Source organism: Orussus abietinus, unplaced genomic scaffold, assembly GCF_000612105.2.
Source record: "Orussus abietinus isolate OABI.00-Male unplaced genomic scaffold, Oabi_2.0 scaffold3, whole genome shotgun sequence".
Lineage (NCBI taxonomy): Eukaryota > Metazoa > Arthropoda > Insecta > Hymenoptera > Orussidae > Orussus > Orussus abietinus.
The window spans coordinates 2,301,120-2,327,908 of NW_019395984.1; the positions used below are offsets into that span (position 1 = coordinate 2,301,120).

The window sequence follows — 26,789 nt, forward strand, 5'->3', positions numbered from 1 at the left end:
AGGCGCGATTTAAGTGCAATTCCCGGCTCGGCCACTCGCGGTATGAAAAAAAGCCTCGGACAAAACTTTTCGAGAGCATTATTCCGCGGGACTTTTGTAGGAAACATATTTTTATGGGAGCGGTATTTATGGCTGCATCTCGAGAAAACGAGGCGCGTCGCGACGAAGCGGTCGGCGAGCGAAAATCCGAGCTCGCCGGCGCGAGGTAACGAGTACGTGCACGTAGCGCGTTTTGGGAGGCAAGTTTTTCAATGTTTTTTCCCGGTCAGAGCTTGTCGAGCCTCGAAGTAGCAGTGGCCAGCCTACCTTTGGAAACCCGAGACCCAGGCGTCGACCGCATGGGATTATGCTTCCATACCGACAGCCACGCCACACCGTGACACGCCATTGCCACATCTCGGCCCGCCGACTCTGTAAACGCACTTTCCGAGCACCTTACTCTCGTAATGAAATATCGGCTCCGCCAGGAAAATCAATGTCCAACAATCGATAGCTCATAGAATATCGACTCCTCGAAAGCCCAGAATTTTTCCAGAATTTTATGAATTACCTCTGTACTTATTAAAATCAATTTTCCTCATACGTCGGGGGCGACGTCGTAGCCTTTCTTAAGATTCATCTTAAATTCCGTACTTTTCCCGCGATATCTCCTCACTCGGCCATAAAATCTGAGAGATTCCTCACTCCATCGAGGGACGATCATGCGTATTCTCAGGCAGAATAGAAGGTGCGACGATGATCCACGAGGTGAGGAGGAGGTTCTTGCCAGTGTTTCGAAGGTACAAGGTCTTCCGTCCCATTGTGGGCCTTTCGTTCCATGGGACGGCAACCTCCGCCTCCTCCTCGCTCTTTATTCCCTCTTTCTCCCTCTCTGTCTGTCTCGAGTACTCTCCGATCGTTCTCTCTCCTTCTCTCCCGTTCCCCTTTGGCCTGGACGCGAGGTCAACGCGATACTGTTACGTCTCTAGACCGCCCTCGGTCGTAATCTGCCTTACCGGCCGAGAGACTACACATCGCATTTATTGGATTAATATTCTAATAAAAATCGAAGCACCTTTCAAATTTGAAAATTCCCCCTTCCTTCGATTCATCCAAGTTTTGACATTTGCTTTAAAAAAAAAAACTCATTCTAAGCCGCGCATCATAGGACTTCCGACGTTACCAACCTGGGTTAAAATCCTAGTCGAGTTTCACTTTTTGAATTATCTCTGGTATTCTTTTCTTTTTGTTTGATAAGTGTATGAAAAAATATGTTCCATCATAATTTATTCCATTCCCTCCTCATGTTTTACTGACTGAGGTTAAGCGCAGGCCGCGATTCGTCGTGCGCGTCCTTTTTGCGGTCGCGCCTTGCGGGTCCGTCTTAAAGCAGCTCCCAGGGGGCAATTTCCTGTTTGGATTTTCTTTTGAGAGCTGTCTGTGCTTTGCATCGCCGCGCGGAGTTAGTGTCCTCCTCGGCCCGTTAGCGCGTGATTAAACCGCCTTCCTTTTAGTCTCTTTACTCCTTTTTGTCGTCTCTTTTTCCTCGAGAGATTTTCGCGCCGCCTCTTTCGCGCTGCCCCCGTTGCTAATAATCGCCTTAAGAAGGCTGTAAATGCAAAACGCGGCGAGTTCTCGTGGGAAGGAAAAAAAAAATAGGGCCCGTAAGAATCGAGAGAGAACCCCTGGTAGAGGGGGCGTGGTTTACGCGAAGCGTTCTCCCATTGGCCGCTATGTTTACTCTCAGCCAATCGGCAGCGAGGAGCCCAGTGGCGCTTAACGTCGCGCGGGAAAATCCGATTTTCTCGGTAAACGCTTCGTGGCACGAGAAAATGTCGCGTACAAAAGTTGTAGACAATTGACCGCCGAACAACTTTTGTCCGACGCGTTTCCTCGTATCTGGCACCGTTTAGAGCTTATTTCCCTTCGGAGCGAGCTTATCTGCCGACTTCCCGTGGTAATCTACCCAGACCTGATAAGACTAATTGCACTCATCGTCAACGAAGATGAAAGTGCTCGTTTTCGCGTGGACTTTCAACGAACTAAGAAGCGTCCCGTAGAAAAGTTGAGCGAAAAAGCTCGAGGAGCAACATTTATCCGAAGCACTTTTCCGTATCTAGCTTTGTTAAGCGGGTGTTCCCTCGCGAAATGTGAGGGGACGAATTTATCTATCGACGGCCACGTGTATCGCGCCTTGATAAGGATAATTACACACATCGCCGAGCGCGACACCGAGATGAATTTTTCTCCCAGAAAGCACACTTTCGCGTCTCCGAGATCGCCGAGACTCATCGCGGACTCGAGATGTCCGAGGTATCGGATTTTTCTCGCCTTTCTCACTTCCGGTGGGCCTTTTTCGCTCGTCGCTTTTTTTTTTCTACCCATCGAAACCGTTTAATTTTCCTTCTCTGGCCGGGAAATCGAGATTCTTTCCACGCCGGCCGATCGAGCATGGCCGTTTCGGGCCCGGGAGGAAAATTATGCAACCCGGAAACCGAGCACCGGCGTGCTAATTGCCAGCAGCGAAACCACGCGATAATTACACGGTGAATCCACGCGCGTGCCGCGGAACCGACTTGCCGATCGAACATCGAGAGGCAGGAACTCCGAGCTTTTCCCTCCTCTTGTACAATTCCAATTTCGGAGGGACACGCCACGTGACAGAAAATCCCAAAAAATTGGTACCGCGGCTCCGAGCCTTCGAAAACAAATCCATTAATGTCTCATAAGGTATCGGATGAAATTCCGAGCGCCTGCAATTTACCGCCAAGTTTCCCGATGAAGAACTCGCGTTTCGAATTGAGGATTTAAACGGGCGCCTGCCGCGCAATCGGCGACATAACTCGAGTTATATACTAATTAAAGACGCGTCCAAACACTATAATCTAGCCCGACTTTGCTCTAAGGAGCGACAAATATCGAGAAATCGACATCTGAGGAGCAGATGCTGCCGTTTACTCGAGGGCGTCCTCGTATTTCCCGCCAAAGCGCGCGCCGCGTCGCCTGGCGGCGCGCACGTGTACTATCATCCGTCACCGCGTCCAACGCTGCGATTCGCGCAATCGACTCGGTAACACCTATCGGATTTGTCCCGTTTCTTTTTCTCTCTCTCTCCCCCCGCCTCGCGACGTCCATATCGCAGCTAATGGCGCGCGGAAAACGCGCATGTTAATTATGACCACCGTAAATACCCGGCCTTTCCCCGGCAGACATGATTGATTCGCACTTAGCGGCTTCGCTACTTCGGGCCGATCTATCGCGCACGCGAATATGAAAGTGACGGGATGATCGCTCCTAATTTCTTCGATCCGAGGGCCAATTACGGGGAAACCTGCGCCTCGTTTCCGCGGAATTTGCACTCGGTTAGACCGTAGACGGAACGGCCGATCCGGGGGCTGCATTGCGGAAACGGCACTCGGCGTAAAAAAAGGCTTACGTAAGGGGTATGACGTCGCGGCCTCGGGTACCCAAGCGAGACAGGGTGGATTTATTTATACCCGGTGGCTTTTCCTTTATTTCCCGGTGGGACTTTAAAGTGTAACACCGGAGTTTATCACTTTTACACATTTTTCAAGCCTATCTCTACGACTACTCGGAGAATTTCAATGAAAATGGCCGATCATTGAGACGACTCATTTTGCGAAGACATCGACCGCTACCGGTCGACGCGTAAAAATTTAATTAAAAAAAAATCCAAGGGAGTTGAGATGTTTTGGGGTTTTTTTTTTTAACGTCTTATCACGGGAGAGTATCTTTGAATGGGTATGAAGCATCCCGGACGCGAAATAACGGGGCAATTTCTTCGTTTTTTGCGACTTCGTCTTTGACCCGAGGTGCAAGGCGACGACGCCGTTCGTTACCGCGTCGTTATCCCCCGAGTTATTATCGAGATCCTAAGGACGGAGATTACGAGTGGGATTTCGGTCGGAGTTTTTATTTATTTTTTTTCTCTCCTTTAGGGAGTTCGAGTGGCCTGTGAAATTTGGCAAGAGGCCGCTCGGTTGGGCAAGAAAGGCCCGGTTGGCCCGGGCTTGGTCCGCTTTCGGCTACTTTCTCCTCTCGGTGAAATGTGCCCCTCCAGGAGAGGACCGCGAGAGAGCGAGAGAGACGGAAGGAGAGAGATCGAGTCGTCCTTTTTGCCGAGATCCCGTTCTTCCCGTTGAGACTTTCCGCCACGGGTGGAGGCGACTTGCGCAACGAGAAGTCGTTTCGGTAAAGGCCGAATATGTCTACGGGCGGAAATTCTCGATCCCTTCCCGATCGATCGGATTTTGTCGATAATCCCATGCACGCTCCCTTTTGGATGCCAGAGATTTCTAGACCTGTGGATGGCCTCCAAGATGGATACCAATTTTTTTTTCTCTTTCCGAAAAATTAAGTTTCACGAGCATCGCGTTCTTCTTTAGGGCCTCCGCAATCTCGCGATGAAGTTTCAAATGATTCAGTGTACCCAATTTGGAGATGAGTTTTAGAAATATTTTCACTTATTGGTATGTATATATGACACTTTCATATCACCATAAGTAGCGAGAGGGCTCAGGATTATAGCGCTGCGGCCTCCTCGGCTTCCTCAGCTCGGCCTCGATAACGCCCTGAAAAAACGGGAAAAAATCCGTTTCGTTATGGAAAAGTGACCGGGGATCCGGAGAATCCGAGGATCGTTCGCATTAAGAGCGAACGAAGGTCTGGCTTCGCCGGAGGAAGTCGGCCAGTGAAAGGGGCCAGGACGATCCGGTCGAAAGCGAGAGCCTGGATTTCCTTCACAGGCCCGAATGAAAATGACGACAGAACAGGGCGATACCTTCCTTTGAGAACGTCAACCCGCCTATGGAGAGTGGTTATCAAAAATATCGGAAACTATTGGAGGTTAAGAATTAAAATCTACTTTAACCCCTTAACTAGTGCGCTCGAGTTAATTCGAGCGGCGTTGTATTTTATGCTACTATAATTTTTCACCCTCGAATATAATCGAGAATTTTATTTTTTTGCCAAGACAATGTTCTAGTGTTTTTTTTTCACATAAAAAAAAATTGATTTTTTTCAAAAAATCTGGGCGTTAAGGGGTTAAGGGGACGCTCGAGTTTCCGCCGCGAAGTCGGAACTGGTCGCGGCGATACCGAAAAGATGTACCAAAGGAATAAATCGTATCTTATTAGGTCCGTTAATACTTGTTAATTTTGCGCCTAGAGAAACGCCCAAGTTAGCGGTGGAAAAGCGACCGAAGTCGAGCGGAAGTCGTGGAGTGAAAGGGGCTGGGTACAGGATCAACAGGTTTCTGCCGACAACTCAGTTTCGCCCGCGTGGTTCGGGTATATTCCGTAAAACTAACAAAATATATCGGCAAGTGCGCATTAAGTTTCAGAGCAAGGAGTCACGTATTTAGAGCCCGGCATATCCGAGGATCTCGCGTACCGAGCGATTTTTAAGATCGATAATGTAGCCGATCGAAACCGAACGGAAGTCGCGGAGTGAAAGGTACTGGACGCGAGACTGGAAATTGATTTAAAATTTGGTATACACGGTGTTATTACGCGACCCATTTTTCCCTAAGCTAATTGACGTGATTATCGAGGTACATCGTGCATGCCTATCAAAATTAGCTCTCGTGGCAGATATCGGTGGAAATGGGTGGAAATCATTGAGCCGAGATAAGAACCCGCCGACTTCATAATTTAGTACCGATTAAAACCTGGGATTAATATTTCTGCAACCCGGTAATAACGATCGATCATACTTGGCTATCGAGCTAAGTGCGGGCCCGCGTCAGAATTTCAGGGGAAATCGACCGAAAGTCGGGAAATAAGAGGACTCGTGCCAGGATGATAAGTCCGAGTGAAAAAAATCCCTCACCTATCCAGTCGTACGGTCAATAGGTACATGGGTACCTCTACGTCACCGATCGATCATAAGTAGCTATCGAAATACGTAAATGCCCGCGACAGAAATCCGAAGGAAATCGAACGGAAGTCGCGGAGTGAAAGGGGCCGGGTCCAGGATCAACAGGTTGCCGCGGGCAGCTCGGTTTCGTGCTGTGACCTTTAGCCAGGAAACTGGCTGGTCTACGAGTCGCGTCGGCGGTGCGAGCCTCGAAACAGGAACGCGAAAGAGGGATACCGAGTGCCTTCAAAAGGTTAGGGACGATTTACACCGGCCAGACTACCGGGACTTCCATCGCGCGGGTACTTCGAGCTTAGCCGCCTCGGAAATGTCAGATCGCCCCCGAGCAAAATCGAATCTCCTTATGCCGGTTCCCTCCGCGCAATTCCTGGACACAGCGGCCATGTTGGATCCACCGTCGCCTCTGGAGCACCTCCAAAAATCGACTACGTTGTTCCTAGTGAATTCGGGGAGACAAGTTAACAGGAACATTTCGGAATTCCTGGAGTCATTTTGGAAGGAAAGGCCGACTCCTTGGCGTTCCTTCGTCCGTTCCACGACCTCCCGGCTGGTTCTTTCGCTCGTAGTGACCGGGTCGGGCGAAAAAGGAAGGCAAAAACTCGGGGCCCTCTCGTGGTTTCCGCGTTCGCGAAGTCAGGTTGGGCCCCGGGACCGGTTTCGTACCGTTTCGGTGATTCAGGGCCCTGGCCCTGCCCCGGGGCGAGAGACGAGAAACACAATGAGAGAGCTCTCCTTCGAGCCCGGTGACTTCCCGAGGTAGAAAACTCGAAAACGCGGCGAGATCCTCCCTGGAACTCCCCCCCAATTTTTCCGCGGAATGATTTACAAGGGGCATTTACCGAGGCGTGGCTTACCGATTGATATCTCCACCGAAAGTATTAATTAATATGATTACGTGAGCATACAAGGAGGTAAAGTTCCGCTCAATTGACATTCCTCTTAATTTGATATAATTCAACGGAGTAATTGGCCGGTCGCGAGTCGCGGATAAATTAAACGTCTCTGTCAGATCGGTACCGAGAGATATGTAAATACCGGGCACGTGGACTCATTGCGCGTAATTGATGCCCATTTTATTTGGGTAGGGAGCCGAGTTACCAGGTGGGTGGACGTGGCCTCGAGATGCACAGAAGGAGGTATCGCGTGTCTCGTCGCATTCAGCCTCCACTACGAGTACCCCGTTTTACTTCAAAACTGTCTTTAACACTATTACTTTTTTTAATCGTTCACGAACCGTGATCTGAAGAACGACGGTCGATAGGTCACAAAAAAAAACTGGAAACGCAATCACTTGCGTGTACAATGTTGCGGGGTTGTAATGCAAGAACCTCATAATCAGCAAATCTGCTAAACAAATTATATTACTTTTTCACCCTTTTTTTTCTACAGCTACTGTGAGCGTGATTATTAGTTATTAACTGTTCATAATACAAATTATCGCGTTACGAGGAGACTGGTAATGGTATTGAAAAATTCGTGCGATAGAGATCCGCGCATCTTCCGCGTTATCGATCACCATTCTGCCTCCCGTCACTCTACAAAAAGGCCGTTTGCAAAAAAATGTATTAAAAAAATCTAAGCCAAAATCTATAAAAAAAAAAAATAGAGCACCCTTCCTTCCACGGTTCAACCCCACCGAGCGAAGCCTGAAAATCGAGCCGCACATCCGAAGCAGGACGCGCCGTCATGAAAATACATGCGGCCACGTGCTCCCCCCACTCTCAGGGTGCGGGGGGACCGGGAGAGGGGCAGAACGCGGAAGCCCTTCTGGTCCCCGGCGGGGGGCCGGCCCCCACCGGGCGGCTGCGGGTGGTGGGGGCGTGGGGCGGGCTCGCAGTCGGTGGGTCGCCGCGGAGCGCTCTCCTCTGGAGGCCTTGGTCGGCCGCTCGGCGCAGTGCTCGCCGGGACGCCGCACGTACGAGACCCGCTTCTCCTGCGCGCCAGTGGCGCCCCCACCCCGGGCCGCCCCACCTGTTGTCCCGCCGTCTCGGCACCCGGCGGCCCCTACCCGACCCTCGAAGACGTCCCGACGTCGCCGACGCCGGCACAGTAGCGACGTGGACGCGCGTCGGACACCCTCGGTGGCAGCGCCACCCGGCGACGAGACCTGCGCACCCCCTGGCGGAGCTCCGAGCTCGCTGCCCTGACCCTTTGGGGAGAGATTTAAAATTCTAAAAGGGCCTTGCCAGCGGTAGGGTGGCTGGAGAGAGAAATTCCAAATACGTTCGGATCGCCGATAGGGGTGCACTCGACGTGGAGCGCCCTCGCCCTCAGACGTCGGCGCTGCCTGGCGGCGGATTCGCGCACTACTCGGAAGGCGGTCGAGGAGGAACTCGAGGACGCGGAGGGTCCATCGGACTCTTTCAGGGGACTCGTTGGCCGCGCGACCGCTGCCCGATTAACGGGCTATTGCGAGGGAAATATTAAATCGAGGAGAAGTGTTTTTCGTGAGGAAGAAGTGGACGTTTACGCGGCCGGGACTCTGGCGCAAACCTGGCGCCCGACTTTGCCAGGTAAACGGCTACCGATCCCCGGAATGTGGGCATTCGGACTGAGATACTCGGTTTGTTGACACTCGGAGGGTATCGAGGTGTTCCCGTGCCAACCGAACTCCAAAGTCAACTGCTAGCGGCGTCGCGGACCTCCGACGTCCACGACGTCGCCGCCCTTGATCGGAGAAGGATTCCATAAAGGTGTTCCGAAGACTCCGGGACTAATCCCGAAGCGAAGCCCTACCTGCCTCGAGGAGACGTCGCGACACGTGGAAAGTCGCTCGGAAGGGATATTCATTGGAACGCGGAAAAAGTAATCGAGAGTTGAAACTCGATACGGGACGTTTCGAGGAAACGGCGAAGTATTGTGAAGATTGTTTACAAAAATTCTACATCGAGGCTGGAGTTGACGAGGTGGATGCGGCGTCCATTTTATCACGAAGGCACGCTCGGAGGATCCAACGTCAAAAACTAAGTTTCTATTAAATTAAAACTAGACCGGATCCAAGGACTGAGATTCTTGGAACAACGGACCGGACCTGGAATTTGCGGTTCCAAGTTCCAAGCTCCTGGACGAGTCCTTGGCTTCCTGGAGGCTCGACCAGCCTTTGGCGGGTCCTCTTCGAGAGGCTTCCGCGGGGGTCGAGAGCTGGTCCCTCCAGGAGCCGTGTCCGGGGGGCCCGACTGCCCCGGGAGCCACCCCGGCTTGCCCGACTCCTGGTGAGGACGCTCGCCGGCGACTCGATAAATGCTCGCGTGATCCACCGATCCGAATGAGCTGTGCAATGGAGTACCAGCAATTGGCGCCGCCTCCGGTACCAGGAGTGCTCCACCAGGCGCATCACCCCCAGCAACAGCAACCGCCGGTGCCGCCGCATCCCCACATCGTGGTCGCACCGGCGCATCAGCAACCCCAACCACCGCCACCACCGTTACCACCGACGACACACGCCCATCAGGTGCACGCACCATTGCCACCTATCCACGACGACAGCACCAGCTCCAGATGGACCCAGTACCAGCACATCTGGAGACAACATCATGTCTACATGAACGGTATGATGCACATCAGTGAATCTTGGTGATGGACACTAGAGGAGTAGACCTACTGGGGTATAGCGACCGCTTGTTTTTCGCGCTTCACGCGTTATCGACGCAAGCTGGAGAGAAACGTATCAGACAAAAGTTGTAGATGCCAAGGGGCTCTACAAGTTTTGTTTGGATGGTTTGCCTCCAGCATCTATGATTAGTCCGGAAAACCGGGATGTTGCGGGATGATGGAAGATACGGTTTGGGGGTGTCCGTTAAATTCGTTAATTTTGGGAGGGTCATTGGATGCGTTGGGATGTTGGTTAGGTGAGGGAAGGAGGAGGGGGCTTCTTTGAGTTACAATTTTGCGATGATAACGCCGGGTGACCTCGAGAGGCATCCGGACGATGCCTCTTCGTCTCCCTCGTCCTCATCTCTAGTGATCTCAGCCGGCTGCGACCGACCCGACTGTCTGCCTCCTGAATTACCGGCCGATTATGCGAATAATTCATACGCCTTCCGCTCGCTTCCGGCGTTACCTAACAACCATGAATTACGAACGAGTTAATGACCCCATCCAACCCTTGGGGGCTCGTTAACAAAGCACCCAACATAGGGCTCCTTGGAGCTCCATGTTCTCGCTCGACTCGGGAACGGATTTTAGAAACGTCGAAACTTGATTAATAATCATTGCTAAGTCTTCGGTCTGATGTTAAATTATTTTCCTGACGATATACGCGTAGAGGAAAATTTTGAGGAAGGTCGGGGGAAACAGGAAAAGTAGACAATGTATATTGTTCCGCGACGAGGCGGATGCTGGATGAGATGAAAATCCGCAAATGGTCGCTCGTCCTAGGCGGCCTGCATTCAGCCCGTAACTATTCCCCTGCAATGGCAGAAAATGCAGTAAAAATGAAAAAGGATGCATAAAGCAAGGCTCTAACTCTTGCATTGTGTCAGCTCGTAACAACGCCGCGATGTAACCGTCAATATACAATCGGAGCTGGTCTAAGAATGACAGAATTATGCCGGGAGAAGGCTGACGAGGTTGGAAGAGAAAAAAACTTGCGGAGGAGTATAGGGACATAAAAAGAGGAAGAGCGAGGTCCCTATGCCCGAGCCGGAGGTGGAAGGGAGATGGAAGTTCGCGAGTAGTAACATCCACCTGTTGCGCTTTAGACAGACCGAGCTCGAATCGCGACCACTTGTTCGTGGGACGTCGTGCTAAATTTCTAGAACTAGGGGATAATTGGGAGAAAATATTTGTCCATACGCGGAGTAAGGTAGGAATGAAGGGGAGGGGAGGAAAAAAATACAGAAAGAAAAAGTGACACGCTGAAGGCTGTCTTAACGCGTATAAATATCAGACGGATAGGACTGGACGGTATAAGAAAGCAGCTGGAGCAATGGAGACTGAAAAAAGATGCTTATCGGCGAATATTTCAACGTAAAAAGAGAAAAAGAGGGAGACGGAGGAAACGCAATTCCCACAGAGGAGCAACTGGTGGGAGGGAGGTGGGAGATCAGGAGTTGCAGCACCCACCTGTTGCATCTGGGCCGACTTGCATTCTGACCAGTACTACTTGTTTCGGTGGTAATAATTATCAAGGAAAAATTAGAGTATTCGTTCACAGTAAAGGTGAAAATTATGGAAATGTGCTTGAGCGCTATGGAAAAAAAAAAAAAAAACAGAACGAGGGAAACTGCACTTCCCATGGCGGTGGTAAAGAGACGGAAGTGCGTAAGTAGTAACGGCCACTGGTCAGCCTGCACTCGGATTCCTTTTTTTTTCTCTTCTCATTTCTTTTTTACGGAGAAACATGACACGGAAAACAGACGTCTCGTATGCAGAGGGAGGTGCCGAAATAATTTATTACTTACTTTCGTTAATTACTGCCGATCAAGTCGACGTATTGCCTTGCCTCTGGAAGGCGCGAACGTAAAAGATGGAAGGGGATCGCTACGAGAAAAAGATTCGCGTAGACGGAAGCGAAACTCGTGGGGAAACCTGTCTCGGGACACGGAGGAAAAGGAGGACAAAAAAAAAGGACTAGTTCGGATGAAGCCATTAGTGCGAGAGAGACGGAAGTGCGCAAAGTAGTAACGCCCACTTGTTGCTCGTCGGTCAGCCCGCGTTCGTGACTACTTGTTCGTATGCAACGACACGACGCAAATGACGAGTGTACATAGATGTTATCCCGTATTATCAACCCGGTACTTTGGCGTACTCGTAGCTAACCCAAGTATTGCGGTTCAAAAAATCACCAATTCCAGGGGAATTCATAAAGTCGCCAGGGCGTCGACTCAAATCATGCCCTGTATTAAACCCCGAACATTGAAACCGAATTCAGAATTCATTTCACCCTATAAAATCAATATCTTTGACAAAGCCATCCTTCCGAAACGGTTTAAAATCAAACGGCACCGAAAACTCGTAAATCAATACAACCTCGCTTACCCTGTACGTGCACTTGGCGCGATTTTTGCCCGCGTCCGTGGATAGAAAAAAAGTCCCTAAAAGGCTGTACAATTTTTTTTCTTGTTTGTTCGTTTGATAAACGTCTCTGGAAAGGGAGCAAGGGGAGGACAAAAAATTGGGGGTCCGTAATGAAGCCATTAACGCGTAAGAGACGGAAGGGCGCGAAGTAGTAACGCCCACTTGTTGCGCGGCGGTCAGACTGCATTCGGGCCGTGACTAACTCGTCTCTATGCAGCGACACGAGGAGAACGACAGGTGTCGTGCGTGGAGGTGTAACCTGGGATTTTTTTCCCCCCTCTGCCTCTTCGCACCTAGAATTCCCCTGCCAGTTCGCGCGTCCACGTGACGAATCGCCGTCCCCTCCCGTGTTTTTTTTTCTTCTTTCCTTTTTGCCATTTTTCCTCTTTCCTTTTTCGAGCGACCGAGAGCGAGTCTCGCGCCGGAACCGCCGCCGCGGAAAAACGTCTCGACATAGCGGAATGCGTACACCTCGGTGAATCATTGCGCATTACTATGCCTCGTCCAAACTGGACATAGATACGTGTCCCGGTCGCGCATTTGCATCGTTACGAGGCTGCTCGCAATTTCCCGCGCCAAGAGGTTGCGAACCTCCTTTCGAGGTTGTTCCTCGCTATCGCGAGCCGTTTGGTATATTTATCGCGAATTCCGAAATTCTATTCCTGACACTTAGAGAGCGCGAACGGGGAGATCGAAGTGCCCGCCAGCTCCGGAAATTCCCCCGAAGAGAGAGAGAATCGCGACTTAGAGGCGGATCGGCTATTTCGGGGAGATAGACGATGGGGCTCCTCGGGTCATCTTGCTTCTGCTTGGTCCTTCCCCTTCTCTTTTTCTCTCTCTATTTCTCTCCACCTCCTAATATTTACCTCCTCCGATTTACAAGGTCGTCGGTAAATCAACGGAAGAGTGTCGCGGCTAGCTGTGACTGCAAATAAAAGTCAGGAAGCGCGCAATATGCCTAGGCTTTAAAACTAGCTGGCAGACGTTCCTCAGACACGGATGGGCGATGGCGGAGATATCTCGTCTTTTTTCCCCCTATTTTTTTCTTTTTCTTTTTCTTTTTTTTTTCATTCTCAGCTTGCCTTTTTTTCCTCTTGTCGGAGTCCTTGTCCCGACGCCGACGTGAGATCTTCTGTCAACGTCGATTTCCTCCGACCACTTGTTGACAGTCGGTCAGCTGTTAAATGAACTTTCTCGCCCCGATCGATTGTATCGCCGAAAGCGTTACGAGACCGGTCAAAGAATTGATCTCCTGGACGAAAATCAGTGGACGAATTTTTTTTTCCCCCCCGTTGTGATTTCACCACTTGGAACCCAGAATTTTGGCAGAGGGATCTTTCCGGTCACGGTCGCAGATGAACGGTCGAACTCGAGAATACTCGCCGGTCACGTCGATTGCGTTAAGTCGACGTTAAGACTCGAGATGCATTATTCATGGTTACGGTCGCTGTGTTCGACGTCACATTTTCCACGGTGATAATTGTGGGGGAGGCGGGCGGTGGGAGAGAGAAAAAAAAAATTCATCCTTTTCCGGGACTTATTCAGGCCCGATAACGATCGATCGGGAGACGCGCTTCCAGCATTAGCTCGGTTCGTCTAATGTTCATTGTTCCCTAGATGAAGTCACTTAACTCCTTTAGCCCCTGCGCCTTCGCGGAGGCACACGTCCTCGGGTTTTCATGTGTACGTGAATTAACTCTTCAACGGGCCCGCCATCTTGCCCACGTCCACAATGTCGGGGCCGGTCGATCCTCCTCTTGCGACGTTAAAAAAAATAATCCCTCCCCGAGTGGCATTTACCGCCAATTAAGCCGCAAATAGGCCGCGATTCCAAAATCCGGAAAATCCCCGGCCAATTAACGAGTTCTCATTATGCCGGGAGGAAATGGAGCCTCCTCGAGAAATCTCAACGACACGTTTATTTCCACTTAATCGGTTATCACATTCGCGATATTTGCGATAGCTCCCTACCTGGAGTTTAACGGTCGTCGATGCCGTTGAAATATCACTGAAATATCCCGCGGAAAGAAAAAAAAAAGATCCAGCCTCTAAAGTCATCGAACTCGATCGATCAAGTCGAACGGCGATCTCGCGGGTGGTCGATTAGAATTCCGATCGGTCATGCCGAACCGACCTACATGTGCCGGTTATCGTGGCCGACCTTGAGGAGTAAACCGACCTTTGGTCGACACGACTAGTCAAGAAGAAATGTAGGTCTCGAAGAAGTGCCACGATAATTAGCAAAGATAGCGCGCTTCTTCCCGCGAGTCGCGCGATTAGAGCGAGCGACGTTGACGGTGACGCCATTATGGCGACATTTTTTTTCTTTTTTTCCCACTAGTGAATTCGTCATCATTCATCAACCTAAGAAGGGATTGAATGATATCCCAGTTGAAGATTTTCAAACTTCCATCTAAAGGACATCAGAATTTTAAGGGGAGATATGTTGAATTATTTTTTTTTCCGCGTCGTGGCGGCTTAACTGGAGAAAATCGTAGGGAAATTAGCGGAAATTAAGACAATGTGGGAAGGATAGAGATCGATGTCAGCTGTGAATGGCCATCGTGGACCATTCGCAGCCGATATCTTCCTTTGGAGGGAAACGCGGCGGATTTTTCCCGAGGTCCGGCGGAAACGAGTTTTAAGGGGCGACCCCGCAAAATGTCGCAGTTCGGCAACCTCGATTCCATGAGCCACTTTAAATCCGTTAGGCAAGGTTTCGACTGCGGATCAAAGAGGCGTATAGTGTTTCCTGAAGACCCTGGCCCACTAACCGTAACCCGACCTTCGCGATGGCCAGGTTTAAATCCGCCGAGGAAGCCCCGCGAGTGGCACTTCTTACAAGGCGTGGAAAGTCACCCTAATACTCTCACTTCGGAGATCGCGGAAAATGTCACACGCCGGCCGCGTAAGCGCCTTCTGCGTGTCCAACCTAAATTTAATTCACGGGACGCGAGATTGACCTCTACGTATTTTTTTTTTTCCTTTTTTTTCCCCAATTTTTAAAACCGCGGAGTACGGGAGAGGCGACGCCGCCATCTTTGATTGCGTCGAGCAGAGGGCGATTAGAGTGGAAATGGAAAAACTGAGGGAGTTTAACTTTGCACGTAGCATATTATCGAAGCAAGTAATACATTCGCGGGCAGTCAATTTGTATGGTAATTTTCGGGAGACGAGGGAATTTAACGTAATTACTGGAAGTCGTAGAGCTGCGCGTTAGGAAATTGCGGAGGAAATTGGAAGGGATCGCGCGTAAGTTATCTGTCGGTAGGATGTGCTCGACTCGGCGGATTTCAATTGGAAGAGGAAAAAAAGAAACAAAAGAATAACCGCGAAAGGATGGGAGCAAGACCGTCTTTCCGCTGTACGTCCTCGGGGGAATTGAAAAGTAAATTCAATGTCTGCGCGCATGAGTTCTTTGACGGCAAAATGTGCCGTCGGTGTTGGTCGCGTATAAATCCAAGATGTCGCGGCGGCCATTTGAAGAATGTGTAAAAGTGGGAGAAGAAAAAAAATGAAGAAAAAGAAGAAGAAAGGAAGGAATATAAAAATACTACGAGGAGGCCTGATGCACCGGCCGTAAAGTTAAACGGACCTCGAGCTCGTCTTCTGCAAAACTAACATCGTCGATCGCCGATGAGCGATTAGGTGGCCGACAGGTTAATTATCATAAATCTCGAACATCGAGATGGCCGCGAAGGACTCGCGCTCTTCTGTGACAACCGGGGAGGGTAAACCGGGGAAAGAAAGATAAGTCGCGACGTCGGGGTATTATTTTCTTTCGCATTTAAAAATGAGAATCATTAAAATTTGGTTACATCTGAAAAGTCACCAACTCCTAACTATTAAATGGAAGGTGAATTAATAACGTAAGACCCGACGCAACCGGTAAATCGGAAGGGGTAATAGGGTCATTTATTAGTGCCTTATTTCTAGTTCAGAGATGGGGAAAAAAAAAATGCTAGTTTGTGATTACTTCTATCGCCGTACGATCGGGGATAATGGCGGGCTTTAAATTAATGGAGATAGATTTTTCCTACCGCCACTTTCTCCGCGTTTAGCGTCGAAACTGGTCTCTCGGCTCGGAGCGACAGGTGTTAATAATCGATCGGGATAAAATTATACACCGTCGATAATTCCCCGATATAAATGCGGGATATTTCCTGGGAGGTCCTGGTCGCATTCGGTGACGACTCGATATTCGCGGCCACGCTTTATACACCTCGGCAATAAATAAACGATGAGTCGCTTTTGTACGCTTCGTCGAGAGTAGTCCCGAGGGATCCCTTAGGAGAATCCGCGGTTGACAAAGAGACCGGATTTTCACTTTCTATGATATACCTCGGTACCGGAATAATTACCAGCCAACCGGTGGAGTCGCCTCGACCTTAGGGACCTTTTCCCGCGGCCTCGTTCGCACCTCGGGACGAGGCATCGGCGAAATTTCGTAATCCCCGTAATGTTCATAATCCGCGACCGGGAACGGCAGGCCTTGTCGAATAATCGATAAGTTATGGCTGCGAGGTCAATTGCCCCCTTGACTTATGGGTTTATTATTCCGTACTATTAATTTGCATCCCGTTTGCGCAAAAATCCACGCCGGGAGGGAACCCACCAGCGGGCACATCTTAACTAATGACGATCCGCTTTAATCGTACGCGAGTAATTATTTGCGAAAATTTCAGTTACTGTATAAGGTTAAACGAAAAAGAAAAAAAAAAGAAAAAAAAATTCAGACCTTTTTTATACATCACTTCTCTCGCCCGATGCTTTAGAAACTCTCGGGCAATGAATTTTTGTAATATTTTCCGGCTCTAGGATTACACTTAAAATCAACCGGGCGGTAATTGCGGTAAAACGCGAGATTTCTTCCGCGGTTCTCCGCGAGACTGAATAAAAGTTTGAGAAATTTGAATAATTTCTCATTTACTACGTTTCACTTTTTTTTTCCCCCTTTTCTTTTCTTCTCTTTTTTTTTTTTATTGCGCGCCGCATGTCGGGCTCGTAGAGGATAAATGTTCGCAATGGTTTTGCTGCTTCAAAGCCTCGGGGGGAAAAAAAAAATGTAAATAATTAATAAAAACGGGCGTCGTTGCGCTAAAAAGGGGACCTCTTCCTTCGTCTTGTATGCGCAAGGAAAGTGAAAGTCTTAGCTCGGAGGAAAGTTAAAGGTCTCTCTCCTCTCGGCAAGAAAATGCAATTAAGAAAGGAGTCGTCCGTTAATTCGTGCACCGTTTTGCCATGGGAAATAAAAAAAAAGGGGGCCTTCTCGATGGCCGAATTAATCCAAAGATACGTCTACGAAACCGGCGAGGGATTTCTTCCTCTTTTTTTTTTCTCTTTTTTCCCCCCTTTTTTCTTTTTTATTTCTCGCGAGAGAGATTCGAGCCCGGTTTCACTCGGCAATAGTCACGAGGCGGCAACGGCAATGTCGAGATATATAAATAAACAGGCGTGTTATCAGACGACCCGACTGCCGTGATAACGCGGGCCTCCTAGGCCTCGGTGATAACTTTTCTCACCGTCGACGAAGACGCGAGGTGCCGTCGACGTCGACGGCTTGCCTGGCGATCGCGAGAAACATCCGATAGGTCGGCGTTTTTTCATCGGCCCGATGGAAGAATTTCGAAAAACAAGCCAATTATTCCTCATAACGGCGACTTCATAAATTCCGAGCCGGGAAATTATCGCTCCTTGTCGAGCGGAATTCGGAATCCACCGTGAATTACTTTCGAAGAGTCCGTGATAAATTCTTCATACATCTCCGGGATCGTCGAAATCATTTTATTAGGAATAAGAAAAATGAATCTTTTTTTTTCGTAAGGAAAAAAAAGAAAGAAAGAAGGAATATATGCGTATTCCATATTCGTTATCGACCCGCGTTTCTCTTATTTTTTTTTTTTCCTCCTTTTTATCAGCTCGGAACTGGCCTACCTGACAATGCGTTATGGTCGCAATTACTCGTTCGCAACGATAAGGCCCTAAGTGACGACCATCGTCGACGTCTAACGTGGAGAAATACACGGTAGGAAGTGCGAAGGAAATAAGTGCCGACTCGTTAAAAAAAATAAAAAATGGTGGGAAGAGGAGGGAAAAGGGCGAAAAAGTGGCGAACTCCCCTAATTTATCCACGCTTGGTTCGCTCGGCGGTTCATCGAGCCTCGGCCGCGTTTTTCGAGCGTACTCCTCTTTTTCCAATTTCTTCTTTTTTTTCTCTTTCTTCCCGCCGAGCTCTCCTCGCTTTCTACTTTTCACCTCTCGCACTTTGTACCCTCGGAGACCCGATGTGAGAGGCGAAGAATTTGCAAAGCGTTTCCGAGCCCGTTAAAAAAATTCGCGAAATCAGAGAAATGACCCTAAAATAGTTCCTAGCGACGTAAATCCCTTTTTCATTTTTTTTTTTTTTTCCGGCGTCGGTATCGATTCCCTTGATCACCTTACTTCGTTATCATCCCCGGAACTTTGTGCTCGGGAAAATCGTCGCGCGTTCCAAGGCGGTGCCATTTAAAGAAAATTTCTTTTCGGCCGAAGGAGAACTAAGAAAAAGCGCATGAAGGTGCAAAGTCGAGTGAAACGCGGACGAGTCGCGGCTCGGAGATCGTTTTCACCTCGAATGTGCATCTCGGGGGCCAGGGCACACCTCGGCAGTCCCCGCTGACAGCTGAATGCAGCTCCCTACCCGCGACCGGTGCATGGATTTCGCTCGCTTTCCTTTATGCTTAATTGCGGAATAACTATAAATTACCGGCGGCGGGTGCGCTAGCGAGAGTCGACCCGGCTTCCTGAATTCCCGGGATATTTGCCAGTCTTTCTGCTCTTTTTCGTCCACTTCTGATCTGATGTCCGGTAAATTAATCAATTGGTCGAGAGACGAGTTTACCTAGCGGCCCAATATTTGCAACTTATATTCATCTCGTACCGTTTCCCCGGTTACTGTTCGTCGAGAGGACGCCATTAATCCACCACCGTCAGGAAGTTAGGTTATGAGCTTTTAAGCCGTCGCTTTACGATCTCCCGGTATTTTCCACGCTCCGGGGGGTTAAATTAGCGAGGGGGTCGATAAGCGCAATCGGCGCGGGCCCCGCTTTACCGACCGGCCCGGTTGAGAGTCGCTGCGCCCTGGAAGACAAGGTGTCCGTTCCCAAGGATGGCGTGGGCCGTGATTACTTTCTCCAGCCGCCCCCTCTCGCTCGCACTCGCGGCCCGGCCTATCTACTCTCTCTCTTTCTCTCTCTCGGCGCACCTCCGGGCTCGAGAGGGAGAGCGAGAGCCGATCGGCCGCTCTTCCGGGTTCGCGGACCAGAGTTCCCTCGGGCGGCTCTTCGCGTTTCCGCGACCCGAGACGGCTCCAACGGAAACTACCAATCCGACCCGACCTATACATGGAGCCCGCCAATGCGACTCGACATTCTCCTGGAGCCAGGTTTTCAAAAAGGAGCGAACCGAGGGCTAGCCTTTCTCGACGTCGATTAGGATATCGCCATATTGCGCCGCACAAGTCGTTTCTCGCGAATACGGAAAGAAGCGAGAAAAGCGTCTTCTTTCTCTCTCTCTCGGATCCATAGATCCCGCGTCCTGGCCGCGTTCACGCGGGATCGGAGTTCATGCTCCTCCACTAGGGTCATATTTCTCGCAATCCGATTGGACCGAAGGAACGCCGATTTTTCTTCCCGTTTATTAGCGAAGGGCGCCGGTAAAACCCCTGCCCGAAGAGATTCCACCTCGCGATATAGGGTAGACCTCGAAATTACTGGTTGCCGGGCATTTTTCACGGGAATAGAGTCCCGGGATCTATATCCGCTCATCCGATGTCGCGGTTTCGTTGTCCGCCATATTGGATCGCGAGCTCCAGTCTGACGTGCTCGAGTTGCCCTCGATTTTGCTGGAAATTCCCCATACATGGGAATACTTGTTCATCGGGAAAAATTCCAAAGCGCGTTTTACCTCCACCCGACTGCGGGGATCCTTTTCGGAGATTGATTCGCGGTCGGTTTGAGCGATTTGACGTTTTGAAATCCCGCTCCGCCATGTTGGACCTCGAGCTCGATCTCCATCTCGATCCAGGGGAAAAAGACTCGTCCGAGGCACGTAGCTAGCCAGGGGGCAACCTCGAGATCGGTTTCTGGCGAAATTGTCCGCGCCAGCCGTGACGAGGAGTGAGGTTAGGGAGCGGGGAAAAACCTGGCAATAAGAAAGGACGAGGAGCTGCGCGCGCACCCGTACGCACCGGTGCGTGCGTCCTCCTTATTTCGGCGGTGAAAGTGAAAGTCACGTGTTCGTCACTTCCTAGGTTAAGTGGCCGCCGAGAGGCTAGGCCTTTAACAGTCCTCCTCGAATTGCCGAGTACTTGATTTTTTAACGAGCCCCCCACCTCTATCGCCGCCTCGTCCGCATATACGAAGCACTTAGATCGGCAATTCCCCGCCTGATTTTTTTAACCCCTCATACCCCCATCCAGAAGAGGTTCTCCCCTTCCCCTGTAATTGCAATATCCTAAAAATCACCGTTCCGATCGGAAACTATTTTCCAAACGCAATAGGAAAAATTAAATACCTGCGATAAACCACGTGCGTTTATGGTTACACGCGTGCTCCAGGGAATTTACGTTTTTTTTCCCCCATTTCTTTCTTTTTTGGCAAGCTTCATCGCTGGGAAAGTATCGTGACGTAATCACCGAACCACTAGTTCCTTAATGAACGAGGAGGAATGGTCGATCGTAAATTAATGAAACGGCTATCGTTGCGCCAATTTCTCTGGTTCTGGTATTTTCCATAATTCCATCTCTAACGATCGGGTAGGGAAAAATTGGGAGGAAAGTCCCGGTTATCGCGGCAGGAAGGCCTCTCGGTAACTCTCGTATTCCCGAAAAGTAAAAATCCACCGGGCCACACCCAGGCGCCTTTTCTAGCGGGCGATTAGCATTAGAATCGCGATTAGCATCAGAATCGGGTTCGGCATTTTTTTCTTTTTTTTTTTCTTTTTTTCCCCGGGGACCGTCGATCGGTAGCATTCCCGACATGGAGGCGCGACTTCCTGCTCGGTCTACGGATCTATAGAGCCATGGATCATGCTTCGGGCTGCAATTCCTCCTTCCTGCTGCTCCATATCTCGCGGAAGCCATTAGATCACCTGCCACACATCCGATACTCTACACCAGTTCCTCGATTAATGCTCGGATCGACCGTACAAACCCGTAATTTTCATTTATGATTTCAACCAGCTGCGTAATCGCCACCGCGAGCGAACTTTCCACGGTCGCGATGATAAGACTTAGAACCGTTTCGAAGCCTGATTTTATTTTCCCCCATTCATTAATGGCATTTATTTTATTTATTGGGTACATTCAAGCCACGTGGCGAGGCTTTCGTCTCATACTTCCCGTGGTATCTCAGGGACATGTCCGATCGATGATTGCGCCATGGACAATTAGCTTATCATTTTCAAGGCCTTTAATCGGAGCCGCGTAATTCCCCGGCGAGTACTGGCAATTACGCTTTTTTTTTTTCGCTAGGTGCCCAAGTGCGGTCAGAAGCCGCGTTGGATCGGTTGATCCGAGAAATGACGATAATCGGACCGTAATGGGACGCGTTGAGTAGGTCCCGTGTGTTACCGCGGTTTATGACTACCAGTTGTCACGTTTACGACATTTTCGTTTATCTATCGCACCTCTGCGAATAGATTTATGTATGATCACATGCATTAGTCCCGATACCGATCTCCCGGTTGAATGATTTAAATGCACTTTTTACGGCAGTACCTCGCGTCGGGGGTTACTCGAAACGCCAGTGAAAACGCGTTACAGGGGTTTTACATATCTGGGACAATTAGTCGATAGAAACGCCGTAAAAGAGGGATTTTCGAAACGGGCCGGCCCGCCGGTTTTATTAGACGCCTCTTTCTCTCTCCTCTCCCTTTCTCGCTAGCGGTCGCTTTCTCGTCTCGACAGCCGAATTTAGCGGGCCACGTGACCGGTCGTGGTTCCACGGCTCGGAGAAAGGAGGCCAGTCGAATCCAATCTTAAATGCGTAAAGAATCGCCTCCGCCGTTAGAGGCAAGACCTCGCGCAATGCCCGGAAACGGCGGGGACGGGCCCGTACGTTTCCAAGATGGCGGCCGGCCCCGCCGCGCGCGCCCCACCTCGCGTATTCAAATGCCGATTTTACCCTCATTCCGCGGTGGAAAATGGTTTTAATTGGTGCCTCTCGTTGGGGGGAACTGAACCGAGGGAACGGTGACGACCGGGCGAGGTTACGCGGCTTCCTTCGGACTTCCCGAGGAGCGAAAGAATCCACCCCGCGGACAGCCTTGACACGCATGAAAAGAATGGCGCAGGCGGCGTCGTCGCCGACGGTGCCGTCCACATGTCGGCAGTTAGCAGCTGTTAGGAATTAATTTTAGATTGCTCAGCCAGTGGCCGCTTGACTAGGTCAACTTCGTTCCCGGAGTCGCGAGCGCGTGCACTTAGCGTCGGCATTTTTCCTAAGCCCGACCCGACCGCTCGTTGAGGGTACCGGGAAATTCCCCTGGAGCCGGACGCCGCGCTCCAGGGGAAAGGGCCAATCGCGCGCCGGCACGCCTGCCGCGCTGCGACCCTATTGGTTGCGCCCGGTCACGTGGCCGCTTTTCCGCGGCGGGCGGCCACTCTCGTTCTCCGCGCGTTGCGCAACGCCGCTTTTTGTTTCCGTTTAATTTCGTTAATCGGCGCGCCGCGCCACCGTCGGTCGGCGAGAAAGTTGAAAGCGAATTGCGGTCGCTCGGTCGATTCCTTTTTTTTTTTTTCTTCTTCTTCTCTCTTTCTCTATCTATCTCTCTCCCTCGCTCGACTTTTTCTCCTGGAAGCCGTCGCGGATAATCGCGCCCGGCGTTCCCGATCCTTCGAGGCCGCGGTTCGAATTTACCGCGCGACTCCAAGAGCCCCGGTTTCGTCGTCGGGATAATTTCACGCGGTTTGCGATTATACGGAAAGGTAAGGGGAAAAAAAAAAGAAAAAAAAACGACGAAAGAAAAATGAGAGGCGCGAGTTAGGGATCCTGTCCATCGAGGCGTGAGATGCGGTAGGAAAACCACGGCCGGGGGGTTTCGCAACGGTTTTAACTAGGCGAGGGGAAATTTGAATTTTGCCGCCCAAGGGGTCGAGAGGTCGTCCCGAATATCGGGAGTAACGAGAGGTTAGATTGGATGGGAAAATTTTCAGCGGAGGTTCTCCTGGGAAGAGACGCGCGCCGAGTTATGAAATTTCCCGGGTTAACGGGCGACATGGGAAACTCGCGTGTGTAGTCGCGCTTGGGAAGATGCTACAGGTTGCTTTCGCCGTTGGGTTTCCTCTCTCCGTCGTGCGCGGGTATTTCAGGGCGAAAGGAGCGAGCCGGACGGAGAGAGAGACCGAGCGCGCGGCGAGCGGACGAGAGGGAGAGAGAGAGCGCGAGGAAGCCACGGTCCGCGCGCCGGAGTCGCTCACTTCCGCGGTTTGCCCGGTGCCTGGGCGTTGCTCGCGCGAATTAGTTTCTTTTTCCCGGCCGCACGGAATGTGAAACTCCCTAGCTGACTGACTGACTGACTAACTGACCGACCGACTGACTTACTTTAGCGACCGAGCCGAGCCCCACCTAATTGCGCGCCCCCTCGACCCATGGCCGGCGGAACATCTCGAGCCTTCGCGAAGGGCCCCTAGAGACCTAGGGAATATTACCGTTAGATCCGCCGAACATTGACTTTGGCTCGACTGACACGATCCACGTACCAAAGGCGTAGGTTTTGTCAAACCGCCGGTGGAAACGCTGGTTTCCCCCAGAGGGCACGATGCGCATCTTCCGACCGCACCGCACGAGACGGTACGCGATCGTTTACACCGCTGGTTTAATAAATCCACGCCTTTAATACGCGGGAGGAGTGGTCGGGGTGAACTAAACCTTGGATTCCGGTGCGTTTCGGGTCCCGCGGGATCTAGGGAAAACCCGAGTCGAGTCGGGGGTCCCCGATCCGCGGTTCAACAACTTCGGCGTCGCGTCATCTCGCGTCGCCGCCGACCTAGTCCGGCGTCCGACGTCGCGGACTCCGCGTTACGTAGACGGGGCGTCATTAGTCATGGAGAGCCCCTCGGTGGACGCGTTTCCAGGCCGCCATTCCGCGGACTCATTCTCCTCGCGTTACTCCATTATACATTGTGTACGCATAATGTCACGCGTCATCGGGGGACGTAATGGGTTTAACGCGCCGCGGTATGGGTATATTTTTAGAGCGGCGCGCGCATACGCGAATTCGGCCCCCTCGGTCATTATCGCGGGGCCGCTTGGAGTGCACGCAAGTATAACCTTAATTCCGCGGCGACGACCTTCGGCGGAGGCATCGGCCGACCTTGACTGTCGGCCTCTAGGTCCCCGCCGAACGGGTTACGTCGCGGTCTCGTACAGAGTGCCGATCGCAATTATCGGCATTACGAGCGCCGCTCGGCTCGCGTAATTCTTAGGTAACGCGGGTAACGCGGCGACATCGCCGGCGAAAGCGATGTTGAAACTGACCCGACACAATGCGCTTGACCGCCTTTCCTTGACGCGTCGAGGGATGCCATATTGCGCGGCCCCTGATTGGCCGCTTCCGGCCGAGCGGACGCCGCTGATTGGCTCGCCGCCCCGGCCGGCCGCCATCTTGCTTTTCTCGCGGGGCGCGGTAGAATTTGGACCGCGTAGCCTGAACGAGATAACGCGGTTTGTGGGAGAAACCGACAAGAAAGTTGGAAGAAACTCGATACGACCACTCGAAATGTTCTGGGATCGCCATCCGATATGGCGGGCTTTATCGGCGGAGCGGAATCGCGGAAACCCCGGAGAAAGTCCTAAAGGCGCGCTTACAACGGCGAACCGCTATCCGCAACTGGATCCACGCCCGGTGGCATAACACCATTAATTATTCCCAAGCGGAGTTGCCGGTCTTGTGGTTTCGCCGGGCATTTACCTCGAGACGCGTAATTTACCCGTTAACCGTCGGACCCGCGTGCCACTTGCACTTTAGAAGACCGCTCGCCTTCTCGTGTTTTCCTTCCGCGATCGAAATTACTTCCATCGATTCCATCCTCCGTAATCCACGCCGTACTTATCCGTAATAAACCTTTGAATTCCCTTTAACCAGGGAAATTCCCTTTAACCCCGTCTAGGGTGACGGCACGTTATAGGGGAAATATTTCTGGATGCGTCTCTCGATTTGCATGGTTAAGTAATTCTGCGGTAATTTTCTCACGGTGTGGAAGTTGCGGGCGTTCCTCGAGGATTCGACAAGTAGTCGTTAGCGGAATCGGAGCGCCGGGGCATCGATGAGGTAGTACATAGAGGGGGGCCGGGAGAGGGAAAGCGCCGGCGGGTGCAGCGCCGCGTAGCGGCGCGACTTATCGTTATCGGTGGGGGGGACGCGCAGCCCGGAAACCAGCTGAGCGTTTATTCGCTCGCCCAGGGGAAAGTGGCTTAACAGCTTTCACTACTGGTATAGGCCCCGACTTGTCCGGGTCCGACGCCGTCGCGACACGGCTGCCCGAGCATTGTCCCGGCAAGAAACCCCCGCCATTATCTGGCGAAACTTTTTCCCAATTAAAGGTCACCGCGGCTTTCGGCCGACAAAAGACCACCGAGATGTACGCAAAACCGCCAGACGGCGATGCACAAAGCGCCCGGAGGCATTGCAAACGGCCCGAAAAATCCCCCGGCGAAACTTGTCCAATTTTTCATTGTCCCGCTAACCGGGCTTTTAATTCCTCTTTTTTTTTCCTTTTTTTTTTTTTAATAGCCAGTCCGCGCACTTTCATGCACCGCGGAATGTCGCTCGGGTATTGGGACGGTGGTTGTTCGTTTCTGGAATTAACTGGGCGGTGGTTTATTAACGCAGAATGTCGGATACGCGCGAAAGTGTCGGCCGGCTTTCGTGGGGCCGTTTGGTACGCCGGCGTCCCGCGCAGATGGCGCGGCGCGTTTCCTCGGCGGTCACCTAGATTCTCGCGGTGGAAGAAAACCGTCGCTTCCGGAAGCATAATCTGTATCGGGTCGGCTTCTTTGGCGCATTCCGAGCCGTCAATTAACGCGTAATTTCCTCCACCTGCCGCTCGACGTTCCACCTCCCGTTTCCTTATTTACTGCCGAGTCCCTTCCCGTAACGCGGTCTTCCTAGTTGCGCGCCTTGCCACCGGAGCGCGCCCAGATGTCACCGAGATTTCCTAAAAAAACCATCTGACCCATATTTTCGTCGCACACTTCCTAACAAAATTCATTTAAAACATCCGAGTTCGGTTAATTTTACGTTACGTAATTTTACGAGGGTTTCTCAAATTGGGGCTTTCTTGGGGATTTTCTTCGTATTGGGGCCGTTTGTCTCTTCCCTCGAGATGTGAAATCGGTAGCATCCGGTCCAGGGAGGTGGAAGTACCGAACCGGTCCGGGAGAGGCGCTGTTCAAAGTGCGCGCCTCGAGAAAGGGGAACTATGTCGAGAGTCAGGAAGAGGTGCGAGGTCTCTCGTTTCCTGGTCTCCTCTCGGTCGCTTGCACACCCGACTTCTTGAGAAAATTATTATTGACCATATGACGCCGACACACGCGGAGCAGGAAGCGAGGCGGAGTCTTTCCAGCTCTCGTACCTGGGCCGTGAGAAAGCCGCCGCCATCTTGATTTTTCCACCACCTTGCGAGCGTCCCGGGAAAACCGAGTTTCCCGGGAGGGAATTCTCGATTCGAAAGCGGGTAAATAAGGAAAATATTAATCCCACTCGAGCGGGATTCAGAGGGAAGGACAAGAACGGGCGAGAAAAGTCGGGAGCAGGAAGTCGCGGGGAAGAAATTCGAAAAGAGGAGAATAAAAGATCGGACGCGTTACCTGATCGGAGCAGGAAGCGACGAGGGCAACGTGATCTATCTCACT

At 51.3% G+C, this 26,789-nt stretch overlaps 1 protein-coding gene across 4 annotated transcripts in view; it reads left to right on the plus strand.

The window, feature by feature from the left end:
* Positions 1-7,757: 7,757 nt before the first annotated feature.
* Positions 7,758-26,789, plus strand: part of LOC105699097 (thyrotroph embryonic factor) — a 34,779-nt gene continuing 15,747 nt past the window's right edge. For 2 of the 4 annotated variants that reach the window (XM_012423823.2, XM_012423824.2), the window contains exon 1: positions 7,758-9,425. In XM_012423823.2, the coding sequence (XP_012279246.1) occupies positions 9,143-9,425 (283 nt within the window). In that variant the 5' untranslated portion in view covers positions 7,758-9,142. The remainder of the gene's footprint in view (positions 9,426-26,789) is intronic. The other 2 variants (XM_012423825.2, XM_012423826.2) reach the window with 1 other exon arrangement.